The following is a 25906-nucleotide window of genomic DNA, read 5'->3' on the forward strand; positions in this document are numbered from 1 at the left end:
TTCCAATCCCCAAAAATGTATATGCACTGATTCATAACCAACTGGGTGTTGGTCAGTACGTGAAAAAGATATGGAGCAGACTTTCCCCATCTTCCTGCAGCCCGTACACAGAGAAATACCTCACTTCACTCGGTGTCTCTCACTTGCATTTTCCAACCAAGTGAGACTTGCTGAGTGGCAGAAAACCTTAAAGTCACCTACCTTGAGTCTGTTTCTGAGTTGGTCCCAGGAAATTCACAGATCCGTAACCCACAAATGTTGTTTCAGTATTTCTTTTAATTCCAGCTAAAGGGCTGTCAACTGCAGCGCTTGCAATTCATGAAAAGTCAGGTCCTGATATTGTCACAGTCATGTAGTTCAGCCTTCATTGATTCTGTCGCTGTAATGGAGGGAATCTTGCAAAGCTACTACTGTCCATCTATCATCAATAATGAAAACTATGTAAAAATAATTTGACTGTACTTGTACCAATGTCCTTGACCTCAAATACAACATCCCTAGCTCTTTGATATTTTTTTGTTCCCTTCCTTCTAGATAACCTGAAGCTATCTGATTTTGGCTTGGCAACAGTATACAGACACAATAACCGCGAGAGGTTACTTAATAAGATGTGTGGCACACTGCCATATGTTGCTCCGGAGCTGCTGAGGAGGAAGGAGTTCCATGCGGAACCTGTGGATATCTGGTCATGTGGAATTGTCCTTGTTGCAATGCTGGCTGGAGGTTAGTTCAATGTTTTAAGTTGTGAGATCAAAAGGGAACCGCTTGCTTTGTATAAAATGGTGTGGTTGATTGTACAGCACTGATTTCGATTTGTCTCTGCCTGCCTGCCCCTCGCCTGTCCCTCTGCCCCCCTCGCCTGTCCCTCTGCCCCCCCCGCCTGTCCCTCTGCCCCCCCCGCCTGTCCCTCTGCCCCCCCCGACTTCCTGACTCTGATTTTGCTGCATGCATCTTTCTAACAGCAGAAGTAGCAAGCACCAGTTTCGGAATTACTGATCACATTGAGCTGTCTTCAGTTTGGGAGCAATGCAGAACAGATTTTGGGTCTGCTACTGCTGTTAGGGAGGGAATTCCAGGATTTTGACCCAGTGACAATGAAAGATACACATATCCAAGTCAGGACAGTGTGTGACGCGGAGGTGATAGTGCCCCGTGCACCTGCTGTCCTTTGTCCTCGGAGGTGGAGGTCGCAGGTTTGGTAATTCCTGCCAAACAAGTTTTGGTGAGTTATTGCAGTGCATCCTAAAGATAGTGTATAGGTAGATTGGACCATTTTGTACAGCAGTGAGTATCTGTACTGGCTATCGTTAATACTATCGAGAGGTTTTCAGAGCTACGATGAAGATTTACGGCATTTGTTTGTTGCAGATTTCAGTGTGGAATTGTCCGTAGAGAAGGGAGAGTAATGACAGTGAAATAAAAACAGGAAGTTTTGTTTATAAACTCCAAGTATTGGACTCTAAACATTGTTTACCTCTCCACAGATGCTGCCAGACCTGCTGAGTTTTTCCAGTATTTTCTGATTTGATTTCAGATCTCCAGCATAGGCAGTATTTTGTTTTTATTTCAGTGAGTAAAGACAGCGGGTTGCCACTAGAGGATGTTGGAGTTCAGGGTCTGATTTTACTACTCTAACCGTAGTAAAAAGGTACAGTGTGAGGGACTGGCAGGCATGATGGTATCAAGGGATATTTGCTGAACTGCTGTTGCCGATGGTGTAAAGTTGTTATTGATCCAACTGACTGAACGTCTTTGAATTTTGTTTTAAAATTAATAGATGTCAGGTTATTACTTAGTACTTTTGTTCAGCACAAAAAGAGGCCTTTCAGCCCATCATATCTGTGCTGGCCATCAAGCGCCTATCTATTCTAACCCCCATTTTTCAGCACCTGTCCATAGCCTTGTATGCTATGGCTCATCTAAATGCTCCTTAAATGTTGAGGGTTCTCACCTCTACCATCCAGTGAGTTCCAGATTCCCACTATCCTCTGGATAAGTAAAGTACTTTCTCAAATCCCTTCTTACTGTCCTGCCCCTTACCTTAAGAACATAAGAATATAAGAAATAGGAGCAGGAGTAGGCCATCTAGCCCCTCGAGCCTGCCCCGCCATTCAATAAGATCATGGCTGATCTGAAGTGGATCAGTTCCACTTACCCGCCTGATCCCTATAACCCCTAATTCCCTTACCGATCAGGAATCCATCTATCCGTGATTTAAACATATTCAACGAGGTAGCCTCCACCACTTCAGTGGGCAGAGAATTCCAGAGATTCACGACCCTCTGAGAGAAGAAGTTCCTCCTCAATTCTGTCCTAAACTGACCCCCCTTTATTTTGAGGCTGTGCCCGTCAGTTCTAGTAACTCTTAAATCTATGTCCTCTGGTTACTAACCCCTGTGCTAAGGGGAAAGTATCTTCCTATCATCATTTTGCTCCTTCCCTGTCGAGCAGATTTGTTACGGAAGTTGCTGCAATCAGTGTTGAGTGATCAGCTCCATGCTGAACAGGATATCAAGGTGGTCCTGAATATCTCTCCTTACTCCGCAAGTATCTTGGCAGGCGACCAATCCTGATTTGCTCTCAACAACTGTTCCCTTTTTACCCCTTTGCGCCAGAGAAATTTGAATTTTATTCTACTCACGACAATGTTCGCTGCTTTCCCAGATCCTTTCCTACACCCCCACAGAGCGTTGATCTTGAGCAGGAGCAGATGCAGTGATTTAACCCAGAACCTCAGCTTCGTTGATGTGCTCTTTTGCTGTGGTGGTTTTGTCCATTAACAAAAGAGTGTTCCAAACTATTTGTGTGCAGAAGTGTTTCCGAATTTCAGATACTAGCTCTCTGATGTTCTGATTCCTATCTGACTGTCTTTTCTTTTATTTTTGACATTTCAAAGTGTGATGAATGCTGTCAAAACATTTCTACAACATTTCTAAATTTCATTAATTTTAAATGTACTTCAAGGGTGGTGGGGCTCGGGCAGGAAAGTGGAGTTCAGGCCACAAGCATCAGCCATGATCTTATTGAATGGCTCGAAGGACCAAATGACCTATTATTTTGCTCCGAAATTCTCCTAAGCAGCATGCACGGACATGCAGCAAGCCGGAAGTTACCTCACAGAGCATTCTAGAAGTTTTCCTGGAACCATGCAAAAAAATTTAAATAAGCAGGCCAGGCTCAACATGAAAAGCATTGGGGGAGCGACATTAGTGGAAGGATTGTAGGGAGAATGTGCTAGTGTTTGTTCGTTTTTTTTAATGAATGGATGATTATATGTTGCAGAGCTACCCTGGGACCAGCCTGCGGACAGTTGCCAGGAGTACTGTGATTGGAATGAGAAGAAACTGTACCTGACACCGTGGAAAAAGATCGATCCTGTTCCACTAAGTAAGGAAATGATAAGGGATCTGTTCCTTGACCAGTCCAATAAGTCTTGGTAAATTTACAGAGGGGAGGAATTACTGCCAGATTAGAAGTTTGTAGTTCTGTGGGTGGCATTCTCGCCCTCAGTCGGAAAGCTGCAGACTCAAAGAACAGTATGGCACAGGCCCTATGGTCCACCAAGCCTGCGCTGACACATGACGCCTTCCTGAAGACCTTTTGCCTCGATGCAGATCATATCCCTCTGCTGCCTGCCTATTCCTATATCTGTGAAGATGCCTCTTAAACGTTGTATCTGCTTTTACCACCTCTTCCGGCAGCGTATTCTAGGCACTTAACACCCTCTGTTTAAAAAAAAACTTGCCTTTCACATCTCCTTTAAATTTTCCCCCTTTTTACTTTAAACCCACGTCTCCTAATAATTGACACTTCTACCCTGGGAAAATACCCAAGTGTCAGTCTTTGAGACTTGACCATTTATAATCTGGACTGGCACTTCAAGCAGTAATGAAGGAGTAAGTGCAATCTATTTTATGATCTACTTGAATGACAGAATGGGCCAAAGGGGCTGAATGGCCTACTCCTATTCCATTACTATGACACCATTATTATTAGGATGGCTGAAACTAGGAATGGATAACAGGCCAGCTCTGTGAGTGGAACAAAAGAAGACTTGTACTAGCGGTACGCTAACAGATAAAGTGCATAATGCAAAGAGTTACAATCTCAACCTTTTTTTGATGGGTTCAGATAACACCGTCTTTTTTGTTTTCTCTGATCATTTCTCCTCTCTCATCTTAGTTAACCATTATATGCTGGGTTATGGATCTATGGGCAGGGCCAGCCTCTAATACCTTGCCCAAGTGACTGTTCTCTATGAGCCTAGAGGGTGAAGCAAGCTATTCAAAGACATCACAGCCATTTGAATCCTGTCTTCAAAGCATGTACCTCTGTCCTCCTCTGATGTCTGTCCATTTACCTCAGGCTGTGGTCATTGGCAGCACAATGTACGTGTTTCTCGGGCAGTGCAGTTGATGTAGTCTACATGGACTTCGGTAAAGCTTTTGACCAGGCCCTGCTTGGGAGACTGAACAAGAAGGTGGTCCATGGGACCCAAGGCATTTTGGCAGATCGGATCCAAAATGGGCTTAATGGCAGGAGACAGAGGGTGATAGCCAAAGGTTGTTTTTGTGACTGGAAGCCTGTGTCCAGTGGGGTGCCGCAGGGATTGGTGCTGGGTTCCTTGCTGTTTGCAGTATACATTAATGATCTAAACAGGAATGTGATCAGTACTGAATATGATCAGTAAGCTCGCAGACGACACAAAAATTGATGGTGTGGTAAATAGTTAGAAGGAAAGTCTTAGATCGCAGGGCAATATCGACAGGCTGGCCAGATGGGCAGAAAAGTGTCAAATGGAATTTAACCGTGAAAAGTTTGCGGTGATACATTTCTGCAGGAATACAAGGCAAGGGAATGCACAATGACCGGTAGGATGCCAGGAAGTACAGAGGATCAGAGGGACCTTGGGGTGCACGTCCATAGATCCCTGAAGGCAGCAGGACAGGTAGATAAGTTGGTTAAGAATGCATATGGCATACTTGCATTTATTAGCTGAGGCATGGAATATAAGAGCAGGGAGGTTATGGAACTGTATAAAACACTCAGGCCACAGCTAGAGGATTGTGTGCAGTTCTGGTCACCACATTATAGGAAGGATGTGATTGCACTCGAAAGGGCACAGAGGAGATTCACCAGGATGTTGCCTGGGCTGGAGCGTTTCAGCTAGGAAGAGAGGCTGGTTAGGCTGTGGTTGTTCTCCTGGGAGCAGAGAAGGCTGAGAGGGGTAACTAATTGAGGCGTACAAAACTATGAAGGACGTAGGGTAAACGGGAAGGAACCTTTCCACTTAATAGAGGGGTCCATACCAGGGGGCATATATTTAAGGTAGCAGCAGGACAATAAGAAGGGATTGGAGGAAAACCCAGAGGATGGCAGGAATCTGGAACTCGCTGCCTGAAAGGGTGGTTGAGGCCGGAACCCCCTCAATATTTAAGAAGCATTTAGATGAGCACTTGAAATGCCACAGCAGGATCAAGCACCTCACACAAAAGCCCTTGCTCACCACAAATTAAAGTGTGACCTCATAGGCACAGTCCCTGGTTAATGATAAACCACTACTCCAATGAGAATTGACAGCTCGTGTTCTCCGAGCCTTTTGATAAACCAGAGTAAGCAACTTAGTTTATAAACTATGAATAAGGCTCACCGAAAGCAAAGATTAAGCAATAGGCAAAAGTCAGTGTGGTAAACCACTGTTAAGCTTATTGGCTGTGTGTGTGAGACATGCCCGGGCATGCCCCTGCCGGCCCTGCCTGAGACTCCTCCCCCCCTGGTGCAGGTATAAAGGTGACTGCCCCCAACCCCCCTGCCTCAGTCGCCGGACCAGTTCATCAGCATGGGTGTGCTCCAAGTCTTTTGCGAATAAAAGCCTATTTGTTCTTGCGTACAAGCTAGTCTTTGCTTGATTGATAGTGCATCAGTCAGGAGCACTGATTTCATGCCATTTAAATTGAAACACCAAGACTATGGACCAAGTGCTGCAAAATGGGATTAGAATAGATAGATGTTTGATGGCTGGCACAGACATGATGGGCCACATGGCCTCTTTTTGTGCTGTATGACTCTGTGACCCTTCTCTCTACTTGCCCAAACCTGGAGTTTCTGAGACCAGTTAGGCCAATTCAGACTTGGGCTTGCAATGGGGACCTTTTCAGGGTCTGTGGAATTTAACCACTTTGAGCTACGGGAGCTCATCCTAACTGAAGCTTTAAAGGAATGTCACTGAATCTTAACAGTGCAGAAGGAGGCTATTCGGCCCATCAGGTCAGACTGGTTCTCTTGAAAGCATTCTATCTTGTTGCGCTTTCCTACCGTACCTCTGTAACCTTGCACATTCTTTTCGATAGCAACCCAATTCCCTTTTGTGATTCTGCAATCCCCAAAGTTACAGTAACGAAACTATCAAGTGTTTCATGTATTATATAATAATTAGACTCCTTTTAGATTAAGGGGAGAAATAGACTTGCCCTGTTTTTATTTTTGGATGGGGGTGACGTCCTAACATCAGAGCCAGTGATTTGCTTTTGAAGTGTTCTCATTGTCTTTGTAGGCAAGCCCAGCAGCTAAACTGCACACAGCCAGGTAGTGAAATGACCAGTAAGCCTGGTTGAGGGGTAAAAGTTGGCCAGAGCATCAGGATGCTCTTCTTGGAACAGGGCAAGGGATCTTTAACACTACCTGAAAGGACAGATAGAATCTTGGTTTACAGTTTCAATAAAAAGACGGTGTAGCACCCTCTCAGCACTGGATTCGGACCGTCCTAGATTACATGGAGTCTCTGGAGTAAAACTTGAACGCATGATCTGATTCAGCAGCACTCCACTCTGTACAATTAGCCCTCAGCTGTAACCTAGAATTAATGCTTACCACATGACAGGGTTGTGGTTGATAATTAGTCTTAATAATTAATTGATAATTAGATCATTTTCCAATAATTGACTGCAGATATTCTTGCAGTAATGACAGGAATTGTGTATGATAGCCCTTGGGTGAAATAAACATGTGACAGATGGAGAAAAACTTTCACTTTCTGTATACGGAAGGTTGCTCATCAATTTAACTTTCTGGCTGGCTTGCGTTTTTTGGTTTGGGAGAAAACTCGCACTTAAATGTGTTGGATTTTGTTCCAGACAAGTGCTGGCCAGGTGTTGTGATTCATGGACCTTCTGGAGGCACTTTCCAGATCTGAAAGAACAAGGTTGTGCTGATGGAAGAGAATCCACACAGTTTCTGTGGGGAGGCCTTGTTTTGACAGTTCCTCATCGAGCAGTGCCTATGGGATTTGACTGATCTCTGCTAATGTTTCAAGTCTTCCTGCAGTCTATGATGGTTACGTGGAGACTCCATGAGTATAGATTGCATCTCAGGTGTGAGTTTATACCAGGAACGCTGGTCCAGGGTCATGGAAATGTAACGAGTGTGGTCAAGTGAAATCAGTGGTCCTGACTTTTGCCTATTGTTTAATATTTGCTTCCGGTAAGCCTTATTCATAGTTAGAGTCATAGAGGTTTACAGCATGGAAACAGGCCCTTCGGCCCAACTTGTCCATGCAGCTTTTTAAAAAAACCCCCTAAGCTAATCCCAGTTGCCCACATTTGGCCCATATCCCGCTATACCCATCATACCCATGTAACTATCTAAATGCTTTTTAAAAGACAAAATTGTACCCGCCTCTACTACTACCTCTGGCAGCTTGTTCCAGACACTCACCACCCTCTGTGTGAAAAAATTGCCCCGCTGGACACTTTTGTATCTCTCACCTTAAACTTATGCCCTCTAGTTTTAGATTCCCCTATCTTTGAGAAAAGATATTGACTATCTAGCTGATCTGTGCCCCTCATTTTTTATAGACCTCTATAAGATCACCCCTCAGCCTCCTACGCTCCAGAGAAAAAAGTCCTAGTCTATCCAGCCTCTCCTTATAACCCAAACCATCAAGTCCTGGTAGCATCCTAGTAAATCTTTTCTGCACTCTTTCTAGTTTAATAATATCCTTTCTATAATAGGGTGACCAGAATTGCACACAGTATTCCAAGTGTGGCCTTACCAATGTCTTGTACAACTTCAACAAGACGTCCCAACTCCTGTATTCAATGTTCTGACCGATGAAACCAAGCATGCTGAATGCCTTCTTCACCACTCGGTCCACCTGTGACTCCACTTTCAAGGAGCTATGAACATGTACCCCTAGACCTCTTTGTTCTGTAACTCTCCCCAACGCCCCACCATTAACTGAGTAAGTCCTGCCCTGGTTCAATCTACCAAAATGCATCACCTTGCATTTATCTAAATTAAACTCCATCTGCCATTCGTCAGCCCACTGGCCCAATTGATCAAGATCCCGTTGCAATTGGAGATAACTTTCTTCACTGTCCACTATGTCACCAATCCTAGTGTCATCTGCAAACTTACTAACCATGCCTCCTATATTCTCATCCAAATCATTAATATAAATGGCAAATAACAGTGGACCCAGCACTGATCCCTGAGGCACACCACTGGTCACAGGCCTCCAGTTTGAAAAACAACTCTCTCCAACCAATTTTGTATCCATTTAGATACCTCACCCTGAATCCCATGAGATTTAACCTTGTGCAACAACCTACCAAGTGGTACCTTGTCAAAGGCCTTGCTAAAGTCTATGTAGACAACATCAACTGTACTGCCCTCATCTACCTTCTTGGTTACCCCTTCAAAAAACTCAATCAAATTTGTGAGACATGATTTTCCACTCACAAAGCCATGCTGGCTGTCCCTGATCAGTCCTTGCGTCTCTAAATGCCTGTAGATCCTGTCTCTCAAAATACCTTCCAACAATTTACCCACCACAGATGTGAGGCTCACTGGCCTGTAGTTCCCAGGCTTTTCCCTGCAGCCCTTTTTAAGCAAAGGCACAACATTTGCCACCCTCCAATCTTCAGGCACCTCACCCGTGACTATCGATGATTCAAATATCTTGGCTAGGGGACCTGCAATTTCCTCCCTAGCCTCCCACTATGTCCTGGGATACACTTCATCAGGTCCCGGGGATTTATCTACCTTGATGCACTTTAAGACTTCCAGCACCACCTGTAATATGTACACTCCTCAAGACATCACTATTTCCCCAAGTTCCCTAACATCCATGCTTTTCTCAACAGTAAATAGTGATGAGAAATATGCATTTAGGATCTCATCCATCTCTTGTGGATCCGCACATAGATGACCTTGTTGATCTTTAAGAGGCCCTACTCTCTCCCTGGTTACTCTTTTGCACTTTATGTATTTGTAGAAACTCTTTAGATTCTCCTTTGCCTTATCTGCCAAAACAATCTCGTGTCCCCTTTTTGCCCTCTGATTTCTCTCTTAACTCTACTCCTACACCCCCTATACTCTTCATAGAAGAATCATAGAAACCCTACAGTGCAGAAAGAGGCCATCTGGCCCATCGAGTCTGCACCGACCACAATCCCACCCAGGCCCTACCCCCTTATCCCCTACACGTTTACCCGCTAATCCCTCTAACCTACGCATCTCAGGACACTAAGGGACAATTTTAGCATGGCCAATCAACCTAACCCGCACATCTTTAGACTGTGGGAGGAAACCGGAGCACCCGGAGGAAACCCACGCAGACACGAGGAGACTGTGCAAACTCCACACAGACAGTGACCCAAGCCGGGAATCGAACCCAGGCCCCTGGAGCTGTGAAGCAGCAGTGCTAACCACTGTGCTACCGTGCCGCTCCATGGGATTCACTTGATCCCAGCTGCCTATGCATGTCATGTGCCTCTTTCTTTATAGTTTATAAACTAAGGTTCATACTCTGGTTTATTGAACGGCTAGGGGAACACCAGCTGTTAATTCTGGTGGGCTCATTGGCCTCTGGTTTACCATTAACCAGGGACTGTGGATACGAGGTCACACTCTAATTTGTGGTGAGCAAGGGAATTTGTAAGTGGTGCTTGATCCTGAGTGAAATAGTGAATCTATAAAATCTAACCAGATTTGGTAAAGGTAATGTAAGTTTTCTGTCATGTCTAACACTTGCTTTTTTTAATTATTTGCAGCAATGATGTGAGAATCATGAATCCTCCGGTGTTCCTGTCAGTGTATCAGTGAAAAGTTTAACAACACCAGGTTAACGTGGCCAGCAAGCTCTGACAGTGCTATTGATGCCGAAATTATCTAAAGCGAATAAATTCCCATTGTTCATTTCACACCACTGCCTTCAATAGGAAGTGGTTTCTCGGCCATAACTGAATCTTAGGAGTTTGGACTGAGAGAAGTAATAACTCCAAACATTAATCTTTTTGTCTTCCTTAATCATTGCCGAAAACAGCCACTGCTTTTCCATGGTGTCCTTGTGATGTACACTCTGGAGTTACTGATTCTTTTTCAAGAATCTACCCCTTTGTTTGAGTTTTCTTTATGGATGTCCCATGAGTGGCTGTGGGTAAACACAGTAAGAAGTCTCACAACACCAAGTTAAAGTCCAACAGGTTTATTTGGTAGCAAATACCATAAGTATTTGCTACCAAATAAACCTGTTGGACTTTAACCTGGTGTTGTGAGGCTTCTTACTGTGTTCACCCCAGTCCAACGCCGGCATCTCCACATTGTGGGTAAACACACAGTGGTTGTATGGGTATAGCAGATGAAGGGTCAATCTTGTTGAGGTATTTAAGATTATTAATCAACTGATTTGGTAGACGAAGAGACTATTTCTTCTGATGGGAGGGAGGTGCCAAACCAGGCAGCCCTCCTTTAAAATTAGTGTTCGGCCATTCAAGGGCGATGTCAGCCAGCACTTTTTCACACAAAGGGTAGAGGAAATATGACATTCTAACCCTTGAAGAGTCTGAGGTCAATTGAAAATTTCCAAACTCAGAGGAATAGATTTTTATTCGGTAAGCTTGTTGAGAACTATGAAATCACGGTTTGTAAACGGAGTTAAGATTTGATGTAATTGAATGGCCTATTGCTGGCCATACATATTTGCTGCTTTTTTCCCTTGCTGCCCAGCTGATATAGCTATCATCCTGCTGCTGGTAAACTGACTTCCACTGTTGTAAAGTTTGATTCTTTTCTACTGTGATGTAATGGCGGATACCTTGTTACTGGTGAAGAGGGGCAGAAAGGAGACCCTTACCCCTTTACAATGACAGCTCATTTCCATGAAGACTTGGTAACACTGCCTGGTGTATGACTGTCTGTCTCGTTTATGCAGGCCTGCTGAACAAAATTCTGATCGAAAGTCCAAAGAACAGAGCCACCATTTCAGACATTAAGAAGGACCGGTGGTTTGTTAATCAATTTAAAAGGGGTAAGTAAACTTGACACAACGATTGTATCTAAAAACTATGGCTACTTAAATTCTAAGTGATGTAGATTCAATTTACATCACAAATAAAATGCAATTAGTTCCTTTATGATGCTTGATGGAGACAGTATTTGATAGATTAGTTTGTTTGGAATCTGGTTGGATTATTTGAGATTCTAGCTCTAAGGATGCAGGTAACCTCACTCTTCAGGATGTGATTGCAGTGGGGAGGATTGAGACGAGATTTACAAGGCCGGAGAAGTTAAGTTGTGAAGAAAGATTGGATAGGTTTAAATTGTTGCCTCTGGGAGAGATTTCAATGAGGTGTATAAAATGAAGGGTCTAGATAGAGTGGGTTTAAAGGACCTATTTTCCCCCAGTGAAGGGATCAGTAACCCAGGGACGTAGGTTTAAAATAATTGTTAGAAGGATTAGAGAGGAGTTGAAGGAGAAATTAATTTTTCCCCAGAAGGTAGTGGGAATCTGACTTGAGTGGCAGCAACCCTCATCACTTTTAACAATAACTTGGAGATGTGGGTGCTGTACCCTGCAAGGCTACAGATCAAAATAAGTTTTTAGGTTGGATAGATTTTTTTATTGCTGGTGCAGACAGTGGGCGGAATGGCCTTCTGAACTGTAAGTTTCTGTGTGTCTGAAATTACAACCTACCTGTTCTCTCCCTGCCGAATATCGACAGATCCATTGTGTACATCGAGGATTCTTTGTTTAACGATTGTCTGGTTGGGAATTCTTGAATTCAATTGGGAATGAAAAGGGTGGGGACTATTGGTTAGAAGCTGTGCTGGTGTTTCTTCCAACTAGGAAGAGTGGGGTAAATGCATTTGTGTTGTACTCTACTGGGAGGGGAGGAGTGGGGGAAGGGAAATCCATTCATTCACATCGAATCATAGAATCCCTGCAGTACAGAAGGAGGCCATTCGGGCCGTCGAGCCTGTACCGACCACAATCCCACCCAGGCCCTGTCCCTGCGACCTCACGCATTTGCCTTGCTAATCCTCCGGCACAATTTTTAGCCTGGCCAATCAACCAACCCGCACATCTTTGGACTGTGGGCGGAAACTGGAACACCCGAAGGGAACCCACACAGACACTGGGAGAATGTGCAAACTCCACACAGACAGTGACCAAGGCCGGAATCGAACCTGGGTCCCTGGCACTGTGATGCAGCAGTGCTAACTATTGTGCCACCGTGCTCAACAGTTCTGTTGAGGAATTTTGGAAATGTTTTTTGATATTCAGACGCTGTTGGGACATGCAGCATTTAAACACAAGGCCAGATGGCCCATCTAAAACCAGTACTCTGCCTTGCGTACCCTACTAACCCATGAGAACATTCATTCTCACTTTGAAAACTCATATTTTGCCTTCACTAATCTAACAGTTCAAAATATTTAGCACTTATTTTGCAAAACACTACTCTCTCAATGTTAACCTTGGGCTAATTTAAGTTTGTTGTCCTCGGTTCCTACTTTGTTTCATGCATTAATTTAGAATAGTTTCCTGGTTATCTGGCATTTAATACTTTTATATCCTTAATTAGGTGTTCCTTATTAACCACTTTCTTTGAAGACTGCGGAGTTTAAACTTGTGTCCACTGTAGCTTATACCCTTTACATTTGGCATTGCCATTATTGTTCTACCCTGCACACTCTCCAGTGCTTGTATATGCTTTCACTTAATGAGCAGGATTGAAGCCAGAATTCCAACTAGTTGCTGACCTTTTTATTGGGACTGGTCAGTGGATTTGATTTAATTTATTATTATCACATGTATTGGGATACAATGAAAAGTATTGTTTATTGCGTGTTATACAGACAAAACATACCATTCATAGAGTACATAGAGGAGAAGGCAAGGAGAGGGTGCAGAATATAATGTTGCAGGCGTTACTTGGGTGTAGAGAAAAATCAGCTTAATATATGGTTGGTCCATTCAAAAGTCTTGATGGCAGCTGTTCTTGAGTCGGTCGGCGTGATCTCAGACTTGTATCTTTTTCTTGACGGAAGAAGGTGGAAGAGCGTGTGGGGTCCTTGATTCCCGAGGTAGTGGGAAGTGTACATGGAGTCAGTGGATGGGAGGCTGGTTTGCATGGTGGACTGGGCTGTGTTTACAACCCTTTTGGTCTTGGTCAGAGCCGGAGCCATACCAAGCTATGATGCATTTGGAAAGGATGCTTTCTGTGGTGCATCTGTAAAAATCGGAGAGAGTCGCAGCGGACATGCTGAATTTCCTTAGCCCCCTGAGAAAGTAGAGGAATTTGGAAGATAAGCTGGTGCCCGTGTGCTAAGACTGAAACCTGATCAGGTGATGAGCTCCATCCCCGAGAAGAGAGTGGCCCACTTTGTGAGAGACAGGAGTTTTATTCCGTGCTATGTTTCGAAGCCTCCTGGCTGGTCCTCAGTTTCTTCTGTTCCTTGTGTTCCCAGGTGTGAAGAGAGCTCGGTTGTCCTCCGGGAGCCCCAACGACTCTCAGGGGCCTTTCTCTAAGCACATTCATTCCAACGTGGATCTGTCCCCTGTGAGTGGTGTATCTTGGAGGTAAATGCACTGTTGATTTGAAAGATTGTACATTTGGGCAAATGTCACTTGCAGCAAACCCAACAATTGTAGGTTTGTTGATTTATGAATGGGTTGATGGGATTGCATAAACTTTAATAGCCTTGGTTACGCTGCCATAAACACTTAATTTGAGGTGGTTGTTTTACCCGATTCTCAGCTTTAGTGAATTAATTGAAAAGTTGGATTATGAATCTCTTGCTGCTCAATCACTGTCTAATTCAGGCAGTATCCTGCAGCGACAAATTGTTTCCTTGGTTATATTGGGCATTAAAAAAAATAAAAATTCAAATCTTTTTAGTGAATCCCAAAGATTGATGTTTTTTGAGTTCAAATAAAAATGTACAGTTTGAGCTGTGGGAACCATACAACAGCTCTATTAATGCAGACCTAACTGGATTCGATGAATGCTCTTGTTCCTAACATATGCACAATTACATTATGAGGAGATAATTCAGTCCATAATAGTTCACCCCTCTGCTCAAAAGAAAAACTGAAAATAGATAAATCCCCTGGTCCGGATGGGATTTATCCAAGGATTCTCTGGGAGGCAAGAGAAGTGATTGCAGAGCCTCTGGCTCTGATCTTCAGGTCGTCGTTGGCCTCTGGTATAGTACCAGAAGATTGGAGGTTAGCGAATGTTGTCCCATTGTTTAAGAAGGGGAACAGAGACTTCCCCGGGAATTATAGACCGGTGAGTCTCACTTCTGTTGTCGGCAAGATGTTGGAAAAAATTATAAGGGATAGGATTTATAGTTATTTGGAGAGTAATGAATTGATAGGTGATAGTCAGCATGGTTTTGTGGCAGGTAGGTCGTGCCTTACTAACCTTATTGAGTTTTTTGAGAAAGTGACCAAGGAGGTGGATGGGGGCAAGGCAGTGGACGTGGTATATATGGATTTTAGTAAGGCGTTTGATAAGGTTCACCATGGTAAGCTTCTGCAGAAAATGCAGATGTATGGGATTGGGGGTGATCTAGGAAATTGGATCAGGAATTGGCTAGCGGATAGGAAACAGAGGGTGGTGGTTGATAGTAAATATTCATCATGGAGTGCGGTTACAAGTGGTGTACCTCAGGGATCTGTTTTGGGGCCACTGCTGTTTGTAATATTTATTAATGATCTGGATGAGGGTATAGTTGGGTGGATTAGCAAATTTGCTGATGACACCAAAGTCGGTGGTGTGGTAGACAGTGAGGAAGGGTGTCGTAGTTTGCAGGAAGACTTAGACAGGTTGCAAAGTTGGGCCGAGAGGTGGCGGATGGAGTTTAATGCGGAGAAGTGTGAGGTAATTCACTTTGGTAGGAATAACAGATGTGTTGAGTATAGGGCTAACGGGAGGACTTTGAATAGTGTGGAGGAGCAGAGGGATCTAGGTGTATGTGTGCATAGATCCCTGAAAGTTGGGAATCAAGTAGATAAGGTTGTTAAGAAGGCATATGGTGTCTTGGCGTTTATTGGTAGGGGGATTGAATTTAGGAGTCGTAGCGTTATGTTGCAACTGTACACAACTCTGGTGCGGCCGCACTTGGAGTACTGTGTGCAGTTCTGGTCCCCACATTACAGGAAGGATGTGGAGGCTTTGGAGAGGGTGCAGAGGAGGTTTACCAGGATGTTGCCTGGTATGGAGGGGAGATCCTATGAGGAGAGGCTGAGGGATTTGGGATTGTTTTCGCTGGAAAGGCGGCGGCTAAGAGGGGATCTTATTGAAACATATAAGATGATTAGAGGTTTAGATAGGGTGGATAGTGATAGCCTTTTTCCTCTGATGGAGAAATCCAGCACGAGGGGGCATGGCTTTAAATTGAGGGGGGGTAGTTATAGAACCGATGTCAGGGGTAGGTTCTTTACCCAGAGGGTGGTGAGGGATTGGAATGCCCTGCCAGCATCAGTAGTAAATGCGCCTAGTTTGGGGGCGTTTAAGAGATCCGTAGATAGGTTCATGGACGAAAAGAAATTGGTTTAGGTTGGAGGGTCACAGTTTTTTTTTTTAACTGGTCGGTGCAACATCGTGGGCCGAAGGGCCTGTTCTGCGCTGTAATGTTCTATGTTCTATGATTGTGTTTATAATGTTCCTAATGTTTATGATTCTACCAGCACCCCATCAGATTAAAATGTACTCAAGTAAATATTGAGTAAAATTCCTAACTTGAATTCTGAGGGCGCTTTTGGTCACCTCATTACAGAGTGAATGGGAAGGGCTTATGTACTTCAACAGAGGGGTCAAGAACTAGTGGGATAGATTTAAACTGGTTGAAGGATTAGAGGGGAGATGAGTAAAAATGTTTTCACCCAGAGGGTTGTGGGGGTCTGGAACTCATGGCCTGAAAGGGTAATAACCCTCAACTCATTTAAAAGATGTTGGGATTTGCATCTCAACTGCTGTAACCTGTGGGGCTACAAACCAAATGGTTGAAAGTGCAATTAGGCTGCATGGTTCGTTTTTCAGCAGGTGCAGACACGGTGGGCTAAGTGGCCTCTTTCTGTGCCATAAACCTTCTATGGTTCTTTGATAAAGATACTCTTTTAATATCGATTTCAAATTCACTCCCATTAATTAATTTTTGATGTACCTCAACGAGGTTTGTCTCCTGTCTAGGCTTTTAAAGCTTGTGTTTCTCCAGTGTTCCCACAGAGCTGATCTCCCTTTACTTTGGGGTGAAAGAAAGGACTTGTATCTAAATGGTGTCTTACCTGGCTTCAGGAAGTCCCAAAACTCTCTGCAGCCCAATAAAGTACTTTTGAAGTGTAGCTGAGGTTGCGTCATGGCACATGTAACAAGCAATATCTGCACCGCGAGGTCCTACACACAGGAATGTGTTAAGTATTAGTGATGTTGGTTTGGGGATAGATATTAGCTTGGTTAATGAGACTTTAGCGTGGTCATTGGGCCATCCTCAACATGGTGCCATGTTGGCCACCTGCAAAGACAGTTGTGGCCTCGATTAACATCTCTTCTGAAAGAGGGCACTTCCAGCTGTGCAACGCTCCCCCAGTACTGTGGTAATGTTGTCATCCTAGATTCTATGACTGGGACTTGTACACACAACTTCCAACTGCGAGGTGAGAGTGCTGCTGCTGACATTCCATAAGCTTGCCTCACTTCCCCCGTCCTCTTCAGTATTTGTAAATGCTCATGGTGTGGTGACCAGAATTGAACCCTGTCCTCCAACTGTAACTGCATCGTAATACTCCAGTTTATATTTTCTGTGTAGATGCTCTAATATATACTCTTTCCGATATCCAGCAATTTGGGTATAGCCCTGTTCTAAACATTCTAACCAGAAATTTCATCCTGCTGCACATTCTAAATTCCAATCTGTGTTTTCTACCACTTTTTTTAACATATTATAGTGAGGATCAAACCAGGTACTCGAGCTCCCAGCCTGAACCTCGGGTTGCTGTGTCATCATGGGAATCCAGTCACTCCAGCATTGATAATTTAGTGCAGGGGATCAGCTTCTCCCAGCCTACCTGCACGGATCACATGCTTGTCGGCAGCCAATTGCAAAGTACACCTGGATCATCACAGGTAAAACTGATTCATTCACTAACACTTAAAGTTCATTTATTTATTAGTCACAAGTAGGCTTACATTCACACTGCAATGAAGTTACTGTGAAAATCCCCCTAGTCGCCACATTCCGGCGTCTGTTCGAGTACACTGAGGGAGAATTTAGCATGGCCAATTCACCTGACCTGCGCACCTTTGGACTGTGGGAGGAAACCAGAGCACCTGGAGGAAACCCACACAGACACGGGGAGAATGTGCAAACTCCACACAGACAGTGACCCAAACTGGGAATTGAACCCGGGTCCCTGACGCTGTGATGCAGCAGTGCTAACCCACTGTGCCACTGCAAGGGTTGCATGGCTGCATTGTGTTTTAAGATGTCATCCAACACCCTCAACAGCAACTTATATTTATGTAGTGCACTTAATGTGGCAAAACATCCCAAGACGCTGCAGAGGTGGAAAAGACAGATTTTGTTTGGTTTCTTTGAACCAAGGGACCCAGGGAGCAGTGTAAAGTTGAGTTGAGACAGAAGATTAGCCATGATTCTATTGAACAGTGGGGCAGGCTCAAAGGACCGTAGGGTTTATTCCTTTTTCTTTTGGTCACACTAAAGCTGGGACCTGTATGCATCTTAATGAGAAATCTCGGTTTTATTGTACCGGTTGCATTTGTAATTAGCAAAATAATGTTCCCATCACTAGTTCTATGTCTACGTATGGCTAAAACAAATCCTAAAGCAGAACTATGATCTTCAGATGCTCCTCACTTTGCATTCTATAGGAAATGCACCTTTAACTTGCTCTTTAAAGCGGTTTTAATGAGTTGTTTGTGCGTTCCATCAGAGTGCCTCTGCTAACAATACACTGCTTGATTTATAGAATCCTTGGCAAAGGCTAGTGAAACGAATGACTCGATTCTTCACAAAGTTGAATGCTGAACATTCTTACCTGGCCCTGAAGGAGGTTTGCGAGAAACTGGGCTATATTTGGAAGAAGAACTGCAATAACCAGGTAATAGATTAAGCAAGAAATTTTAACATTTTATTGCATTCCACTCTCTCAAGTGTTGATTCGTTTTTTCTTTGGAACTGAAAGAGTAATGAGAACAGGTCAGCAATGTAGGAATGGAGAGAGTGAGAACAGGTTGGTCATGTAGAAATGAGAGAGTAATGAGCCTAGATCGTTAATGTGTGAACGTAGACAGGATTGAACACGGGACACTATCTTCAAGCAAGAGTGAATCTTCAGGGCTCCACGATAAATCGTACCACCTGCTCACATTAACTGGACGGAGGCTTTTTTCAAAGATACATGTGCTGCTTTTCTAGGTGACCATATCAACGATGGACAGACGGAACAACAAGTTGATATTCAAAGTGAATCTGATCGAGATGAACGAGAGGATTCTGGTGGATTTCAGACTGTCCAAGGTAAAATTAAAAAATAGTTATCTGTCAATCTTATTTACAGGTTTTCTTGCACGGAATGAGATAATTTAAGAGAATTGTCGAATATTATTAAGTGGTTCCCTTTTGGGATTTATTTAACAATTTTCACTGACAGATTTACTAAGGATTTACTAATCAGTCTTTACCAAGAAGCAAAGCACTCCTGACTTACATTACCCTGGAATCTCACGAGTTTGTCAAAAGTGGAGCAGTATAATGCCATTTACCCCTGTACGAATAAAAATGTTGGAAAAGTATGGAATAGTGCATCCAGCAAAATATTATTTGGGAGATCCAAATGTGTTGATGTTTAGTCTCTTGAGGTTTATTGCTGTTCTAATTTTCCCTTTGGATTTTCAATTGGATTTAGTTGGACAAGAAGTCTAACGAGAAAAAAACTTAATAAAGCAACGAGTCCTGATTATCAACTGTACTTGGGGATGGGGAAGTAGAGACGGTGTTTGCATCCCCAGTTTGAGCATTGGTGCTCAGCAAAGCATTGCAAGCTTTAAACCGGTGGCTGTGAGAATGGTCAAATGTCTAGTACCCCATTTGCACAAGGTTGCCTCCAATAACTCCAACATCAAGTGCACTGTACTACAATGACCCAGCACGGTTTCTGTTGAAGACAATGAAATGACCCTGGCTTTTTGCCTGGTATGTCTGGCAGAAAATTCTGTTCAAGTCTGAGACCTACAGCTTGTGGCAGCGACAACACTCTGTGTCAATCAATTTATACACCCCAGCACAGTATTTTCCCTATTGCAATGGTGCACGCATTATTTATTCTGTCGTCTGATGTAGGCGTTGCTGACAAGGCCAGCATTTGTTGCCCATCCCTAGTTACCCTTGAACTGAACAGTTCAGAAGGCAGTTAATGGTTAACTACATTGCTGTGGGTCTGGGGTCACATTGAGCCAAACCCGATAAGGATAGCAGGTTTCCTTCCCTAAAGGACGTTAGACACCTAACTCCTGGGCGGCACGGTAGCACAGTGTTAGCACTGCTGCTTCACAGCTCCAGGGACCTGGGTTCGATTCCCGGCTCAGGTCACTGTCTGTGCGGAGTTTGCACATTCTCCCTGTGTCTGCGTGGGTTTCCTCCGGGTGCTCCGGTTTCCTCCCACAGTCCAAAGATGTGCGGGTTAGGTTGATTGGCCAAGCTAAATTGCCCCTTAGTCTCCCAGGAGACATAGGTTTGAGGGATTAGCGGGTAAAAATGAGGGTTAGAGAGATTAGCAGGTAAATATGTAGGGATATGGGGATAGGGCCTGGGTGGGATTATGGTCGGTGCAGACTCGATGAGCCGAATGGCCTCTTTCTGCACTGTAGGGGTTCGATGGTTCAATGGTTCGAACCCGGAGGAAACCCACGCAGACACCTTCCTTTCTGGATATCTGGGAAGGTCCTGAAATCCCGTGACAGCTTTAGAGCAACTGTGTACGCATGCACCTTGTGTGTGCAGTATATTTTCCCCTGCTGGGTCAGCTCCACAATGTAAACAAGCAGACTTGGCATCAGTAAGAATCAGCACAATTACTGAAAATAGTTAGAGAAGGAGTGTTAGTGTCCCCAATGGCTTTGGATTTCAATTTGATTGAATCTGATGTCTGCTTTGTAAACCAGACTATGTAAACTTTTGAACTCTAATTTGGCCCAAGTCCATCTACAGATTTATGTCTGCGATTCAGCCTCAGTCCAGACCCTTTGTGAAGGAAGGGCCAGTTGGCTTCATGTCCAAAACCACTGCATCTTACTGTATTGGAAGAGTTGGAAGAATGTGTTATGGGAGAAACATGTTTTGTTTCACGATTTTTGAAATACTTTTAAATTCCTGATGCACTGGTGTTTGTTTGCACGTGAACTGTTAGGGAGCGCCTGACCAAAGTGATCATCTTTGTAGTGTAACTATTGCTGCAATGCCTTTAATTCAAAGCCAACCTGTCCTCCCTACACACTTACCAGCAGGGGTCACTGAGAGGCAATAAGAATTCTAGCTAAGTCTACATCCCTCTCCCTGGCAACTGTCTGATGCTGAACCAAATTCATAGAATCCCTACAGTGCAGAAGGAAGCCATTCGGCCCATCGAGTCTGCACCGACCACAATCCCACCCTGGCCGTAACCTGGGTGTTATTTGACCCAGAGATGGGCTTTTGACCACGTGGCCGCACTATCACTAAAACCACCTACTTCCACCTCCTTAACAACACCCAAATCCACTCTTGCTTCATCTCAGCTGCTGCTGAAACCCTCATCCTTTCTTAGCTCCAGGCTTGATGCTTCCAACATGCTGCAACTCAGGCTTCTATCCTCCATAAACTTAAGTTCTTTCAAAACTTCACTGCCTGTATCCTACCTTGCACCAAATCCCAGTCACCCAGCACCCTGTGATTGCTGCCCTATATTAGTTCCTGATCCCTCGCACCTTTTATTTTAAGATTTACATTCTGGTTTTTAAATCTCTCCATCTCTATAACCTCTCCACAACCCTCAGATATCTGTGCTTCTCCCAGTTCTGCCCTTTTGCACATCTTGATTTATAGGAAGATGGTGGTAATGTCACTGGACTGGTAATCCAGAGGCCCAGACTAATGCTGTGGAAACATGCGTTCAAATCCAATTACAAATACAATTAATCTGGAATTGAAAGCTAGTCTCGGTGATGGTGATCATAAAACCATCATCGGTTGTTGTAGAAACCCATCTGGTTCACTAATGCCCTTTAGTGAAGGAAATCTGCCGTCCTTGCCTTGTCTGGCCTACATGTGACTCCAGAGCCACAGCAATGTGGTTGACTCCTAACTGCCCTCTGAAATGGTCTTGCAAGCCACAGAATTGAAGGGCAGTTATGGGCAACAAATGCTGGCCTTGCCAGCGATGCTCCCATCCCATGAAAGAAACCAAGAAAATGTTTTAATTGTTCCAGCATGTGTTCCAGCACAGTGGTTAGCACTGCTGCTTCACAGCGCCTGGGATCTGGGTTCGATTCCCGGCTTGGGTCACTGTCTGTGTGGAGTTTGCATGTTCTCCAGGTGTCTGCGTGGGTTTCTTCCGGGTGCTCCGGTTTCCTCCCACAGTCCAAAGATATGCGGGTTAGGTGAATTGGCCATGCTAAATTGCCCCTTAATGTCAGGGGAACTAGCTAGGGTAAATGCAAGGGGCTATGGGGATAGGTGGGATTGTGGTTGGTGCAGACTCGACAGGCCAAATGGCCTCCTTCTGCACTGTAGGATTCTATGATTCTATGACACCCGACAACCACCCCAGCTGAGGTCAGAAACAGAACCTAACAGAAATTGAAGGTGTGAATAGTGGCTTTGTATGGAAGAAGACTTGTGTTTATACAGCGGCCCTCACAATCACTGGATGTCCTAAAGGAGTTTGCAACCAATGTTTTGAGGTGCAGTCATGTTGCAATGTGGGAAATGCAGCAACAATTTACAGCAAGCCTCCACAAACAACACTGATAATGACCAGATAGTTCACAGAACTGGTCTTCGGAAAATTGCCTTTCTGGTGAGTTGGGTTGGAGGGGTTCCCAAGAGAACATACAATCAAGTGATCCCTGTATAAAGTGACCCCCCCCCCCCACTCCTCCATCCCCAAATAGGGCCACATGTTTCTCATGAAACATTTTACAGGAAGACTTAAGCGTTTTAATATTCTGCAGTTCATCTCTCTTTAGAATTGCCTTCTCACCCATGTTTTTGCACTGACTTTTATTTATATCTTCCTTGCAGGGAGATGGTCTAGAATTCAAAAGACACTTTGTGACCATCAAACACAAACTGAGTGACATCATCTACAGTCAGAAAGTCCTTCTGCCTGTAATCTGACCTTTCTGTGCCGCATCTCTGCTGAAACGAGAATTGTGAAAGGAATTGTGTGGGGTAACGGCTGGAATACCTATTCCCACCCAGCTTGTAGACTCTGTGAGCTTGTGTGTATGTTTGAGCGTTGAAAGTTAATCCCCTATTGTAGTTTACAGAGACTTCAAGCAATGGATCATCAGCTAAAATGTAGATTTTAAACCCTGAGCAAATGATCCCACACTCAGGATTCTAGTGCTTCTCTCCTCCAGACTCTAGCAGAGTCAATACTTGAATTTCTGCCAGAAACACTGCGTGCTCCATTCTTTTGTGTTTTTAAGAGTTGGGAGGAGCTTCTGAAATTTGTAGAATTTTCCCAATTATGTGCAACACTATGAAATTGATCTGACCTTGTGGAGCATCCGTGTATCCACACACAAAACACAGCCTGTGGATGAATGTGTGATTGTTATTTACGGAAAGATGAGAATGAAAGGGAACAGTCAATTCTTCCCTTGGTGGTTTAGCTGCTATCTCCCAACATGTGGATCAACTGGCTTCCAAAATGTTCGGAAAGCATCTTTTTGTTTTTTGAAAACAAGAACTTTTCTAGTGTAGTCACAATGTGGTTTTCATACAAGATGAGGAGGTCTGTTGGAGTCCAGCATCTGTAGGTCAGGAAAGATGTCAGTCTGTTTTGGATGGGTTTCTCTTTTACTACACTCAGCATACCAAACTGACTTTCTGTCTGAGTGTTTGATTCAAAATGCAGAGATGGGTGAAGGATTAGAATTGATGAGAATTTGCAACTTGTCCATTAGATTCTGTAGGAGTCACTCTGCTGTTAGTATTATAGAATGCACAGTCATAGATTTGGTGTCTAGTTTAACTATTTTAGTTAGAATAAACGGCGCAATATTAGTTTTTCAAATTATCTGTTCAAGGACTGTGTGCGTCTAAATATCACTGGAATGCTTGTCTGTACAACAGATCAACATATCTTGTGATGAATGTACTGGCAGGGGATGTAATTCCACTAGCGGTGGGCTTTTTGGATACCCCGCTCCACATCCAAAGGTTCATTCTCGTGCCTTCGCTTAGCAGAAAATCCTGTCAGTTCTCTAACTGGTGAATCAGATGTGCGCACCTGGCACAACTTTACCAGTTAGTTAACTTTATCTTTTTAAGAAAGTAACTAGCTTGCATAGCATCACCAAATCAACTAGACTATATGTTGTGGACTGTGTACCCTGAATCCGCCGTTACAGTATGAAACACCTTATGGTAAATCATACACAATTTTACAAAAGCAAAATCAGCACTTTTGAGGATTAAGTTACAGTTAAGGGTACAGAAGGATTCAGCTATGATCAGGCTCACAAATTAACACTAGCAATATTTTTATTTTGCATTTGCTCTTATTTCCGCCCCAGGCTAAACTTTAGGTATGCTATGAAACTGGCTTCAATGAGTTGGACATTGCAGCTTCTATCCCTGTGCTGGGACACGGGAACTCATGCTTATGCTGTTCTTTCACTCCTATATCGTCCTGCTTATTAAAAGATGATAGCATTACCAGTGGGAGGCCACAGTAATGCCCCAAGCACCGTATATAAGTCGAGTGGCGAACTGTCACTCGCTAAAGTGTAACGGTTTCACAATATGAGAGCAGGCCACTGAAACACCATAAATAAATATTTTTTGAAACATGGTAAAAAAGGAAAAAAAAAATCTCAGTTTGTCTGCTGTGACTAGACCCTGATTTCATTTCTGCTGCTCCCTGGGAAGTGGGAAATATGACACACACTTTTAGGTACAAATTTTTGGTTCGTAGAATCGCACTGTTGCAGCGTAGCTCTCACTTGGGTTAAAGTGATTCTGTCTGATGCCATGCCAGCTTGATGTTCCTCTTTGAGTTAAAATAGATAGGCTGCACAAAATAACTAGCCAATAATCCAGTTTGTGATTTTTCTAGTTTTCCTGTTTGTAGATATATTTGTCTATGTGAAATTCTGACTGTTCTTTGTAGAGTTTGCGAGAGCTCAGCTTATTGAATCTTAGGGAAGCAATTGTTCTGTAGAAGGGAGAACTTTCAGGATTGTATGATGGTAGCTGTTGGCATGAAGCTGTCTCTTCCCCCACCCCCAGCTGACGAGTACAAGTCAAATGTGAGAGATGCTTGGAAATTGCCGAGTGCCTTGAGAGGGAGGGGCAGGCTAATGTTTCAGGTGGGACTGTTTATCTCTCTGCTGTCTACTCCATTATGCACCTTGATTCAAAATTTCCAGCATTTTTAAACTTACCTCTATCCTTTTTACCCTGACCCTCGCACACCCTAACTAAAAGTTGACGTTTTCCCTTTACAATGCTGCTTTGTTTTGTCCATGAACTTCACTCAGTTTGGTTAGCTTTTGCTAAGTGGATGCAGAGCCTGTGTGCCGATACTGTTTGTGAGAGGGAGGGGCGTTGGCTGACCTCTCCCCGCAAGAGTTATCATTCTGGGACAGTTTCTAACAAACCTTTTAAATATGTATGGAAAATAATGAATAAAGTGTTTCTGTCTGTGTATGCTGCTCCATTTTCTAATAACACGGAACAGTGGTAGGATTTGACGCCCAAATCACAAGCTCTTTGCTAAATCCATTTCAATATGTAATGTGGTGTGATAACACTGATCTCTCCGTTTTTAATATGTATCGGATTTATCAGCTTAGTACACAAAATGTAATAAACCCCATTTGAAATAATGTAGCACCAGAGACTGGAAGATTTGAGCCAATGTTTGCAAACAGATGAAAACATTACCCCTCCCCGCTCCTCACCTTCAGTGGCGCAGGTAATCATAGTTAGATTTCAGTTGTTCATCAATTAAATTTTGTTGTCTTTGTTCCATATAGAAACACAGAAGATAGGAGCAGGAGGAGGCCATTTGGCCCTTCAAGCCTGCTCCAAGGATATCTTTTGATATCCTTACTCCATTGACTCCCCAAACATGAGAGACTTCTGCTGTCAGGTTGCTTAAGAATTTTGTGTGTTTTAATGGTAGCTTTCATTCGCCTAAATTCTCAGGAATATAGACCCGGTCAACTCAGTTTCTCACAGGAGTAAGTTGAGTGAACCTTTATTGTCTAAGACAAATATTTCCTCCTCTAGCTAAGGAGACCACAACTACATAGTGCTCCAGGTGTGGCCTCAGCAACCCTTGTACAATTTCATTGAGACTTGTGCGAATTGCCCAGATTTATGTTCC

General features: G+C 43.7%; 1 protein-coding gene across 2 annotated transcripts in view; it reads left to right on the top strand.

The window, feature by feature from the left end:
• Positions 1-25412, top strand: part of chek1 (checkpoint kinase 1) — a 42614-nt gene extending 17202 nt beyond the window's left edge. Inside the window, exons 6-13 of one of the 2 annotated variants that reach the window (XM_078198856.1) lie at positions 535-723; positions 3283-3387; positions 11213-11308; positions 13753-13864; positions 17237-17414; positions 18278-18409; positions 18727-18828; positions 22588-25412. In XM_078198856.1, coding sequence (XP_078054982.1) covers positions 535-723; positions 3283-3387; positions 11213-11308; positions 13753-13864; positions 17237-17414; positions 18278-18409; positions 18727-18828; positions 22588-22683 — 1010 coding nt within the window. In that variant the 3' untranslated portion in view covers positions 22684-25412. The remainder of the gene's footprint in view (positions 1-534; positions 724-3282; positions 3388-11212; positions 11309-13752; positions 13865-17236; positions 17415-18277; positions 18410-18726; positions 18829-22587) is intronic. The other variant, XM_078198857.1, reaches the window with a different exon arrangement.
• The last annotated feature ends 494 nt before the right edge of the window (positions 25413-25906 follow it).

Source organism: Mustelus asterias, chromosome 27 (assembly GCF_964213995.1).
Source record: "Mustelus asterias chromosome 27, sMusAst1.hap1.1, whole genome shotgun sequence".
Taxonomy (NCBI): Eukaryota; Metazoa; Chordata; class Chondrichthyes; order Carcharhiniformes; family Triakidae; genus Mustelus; species Mustelus asterias.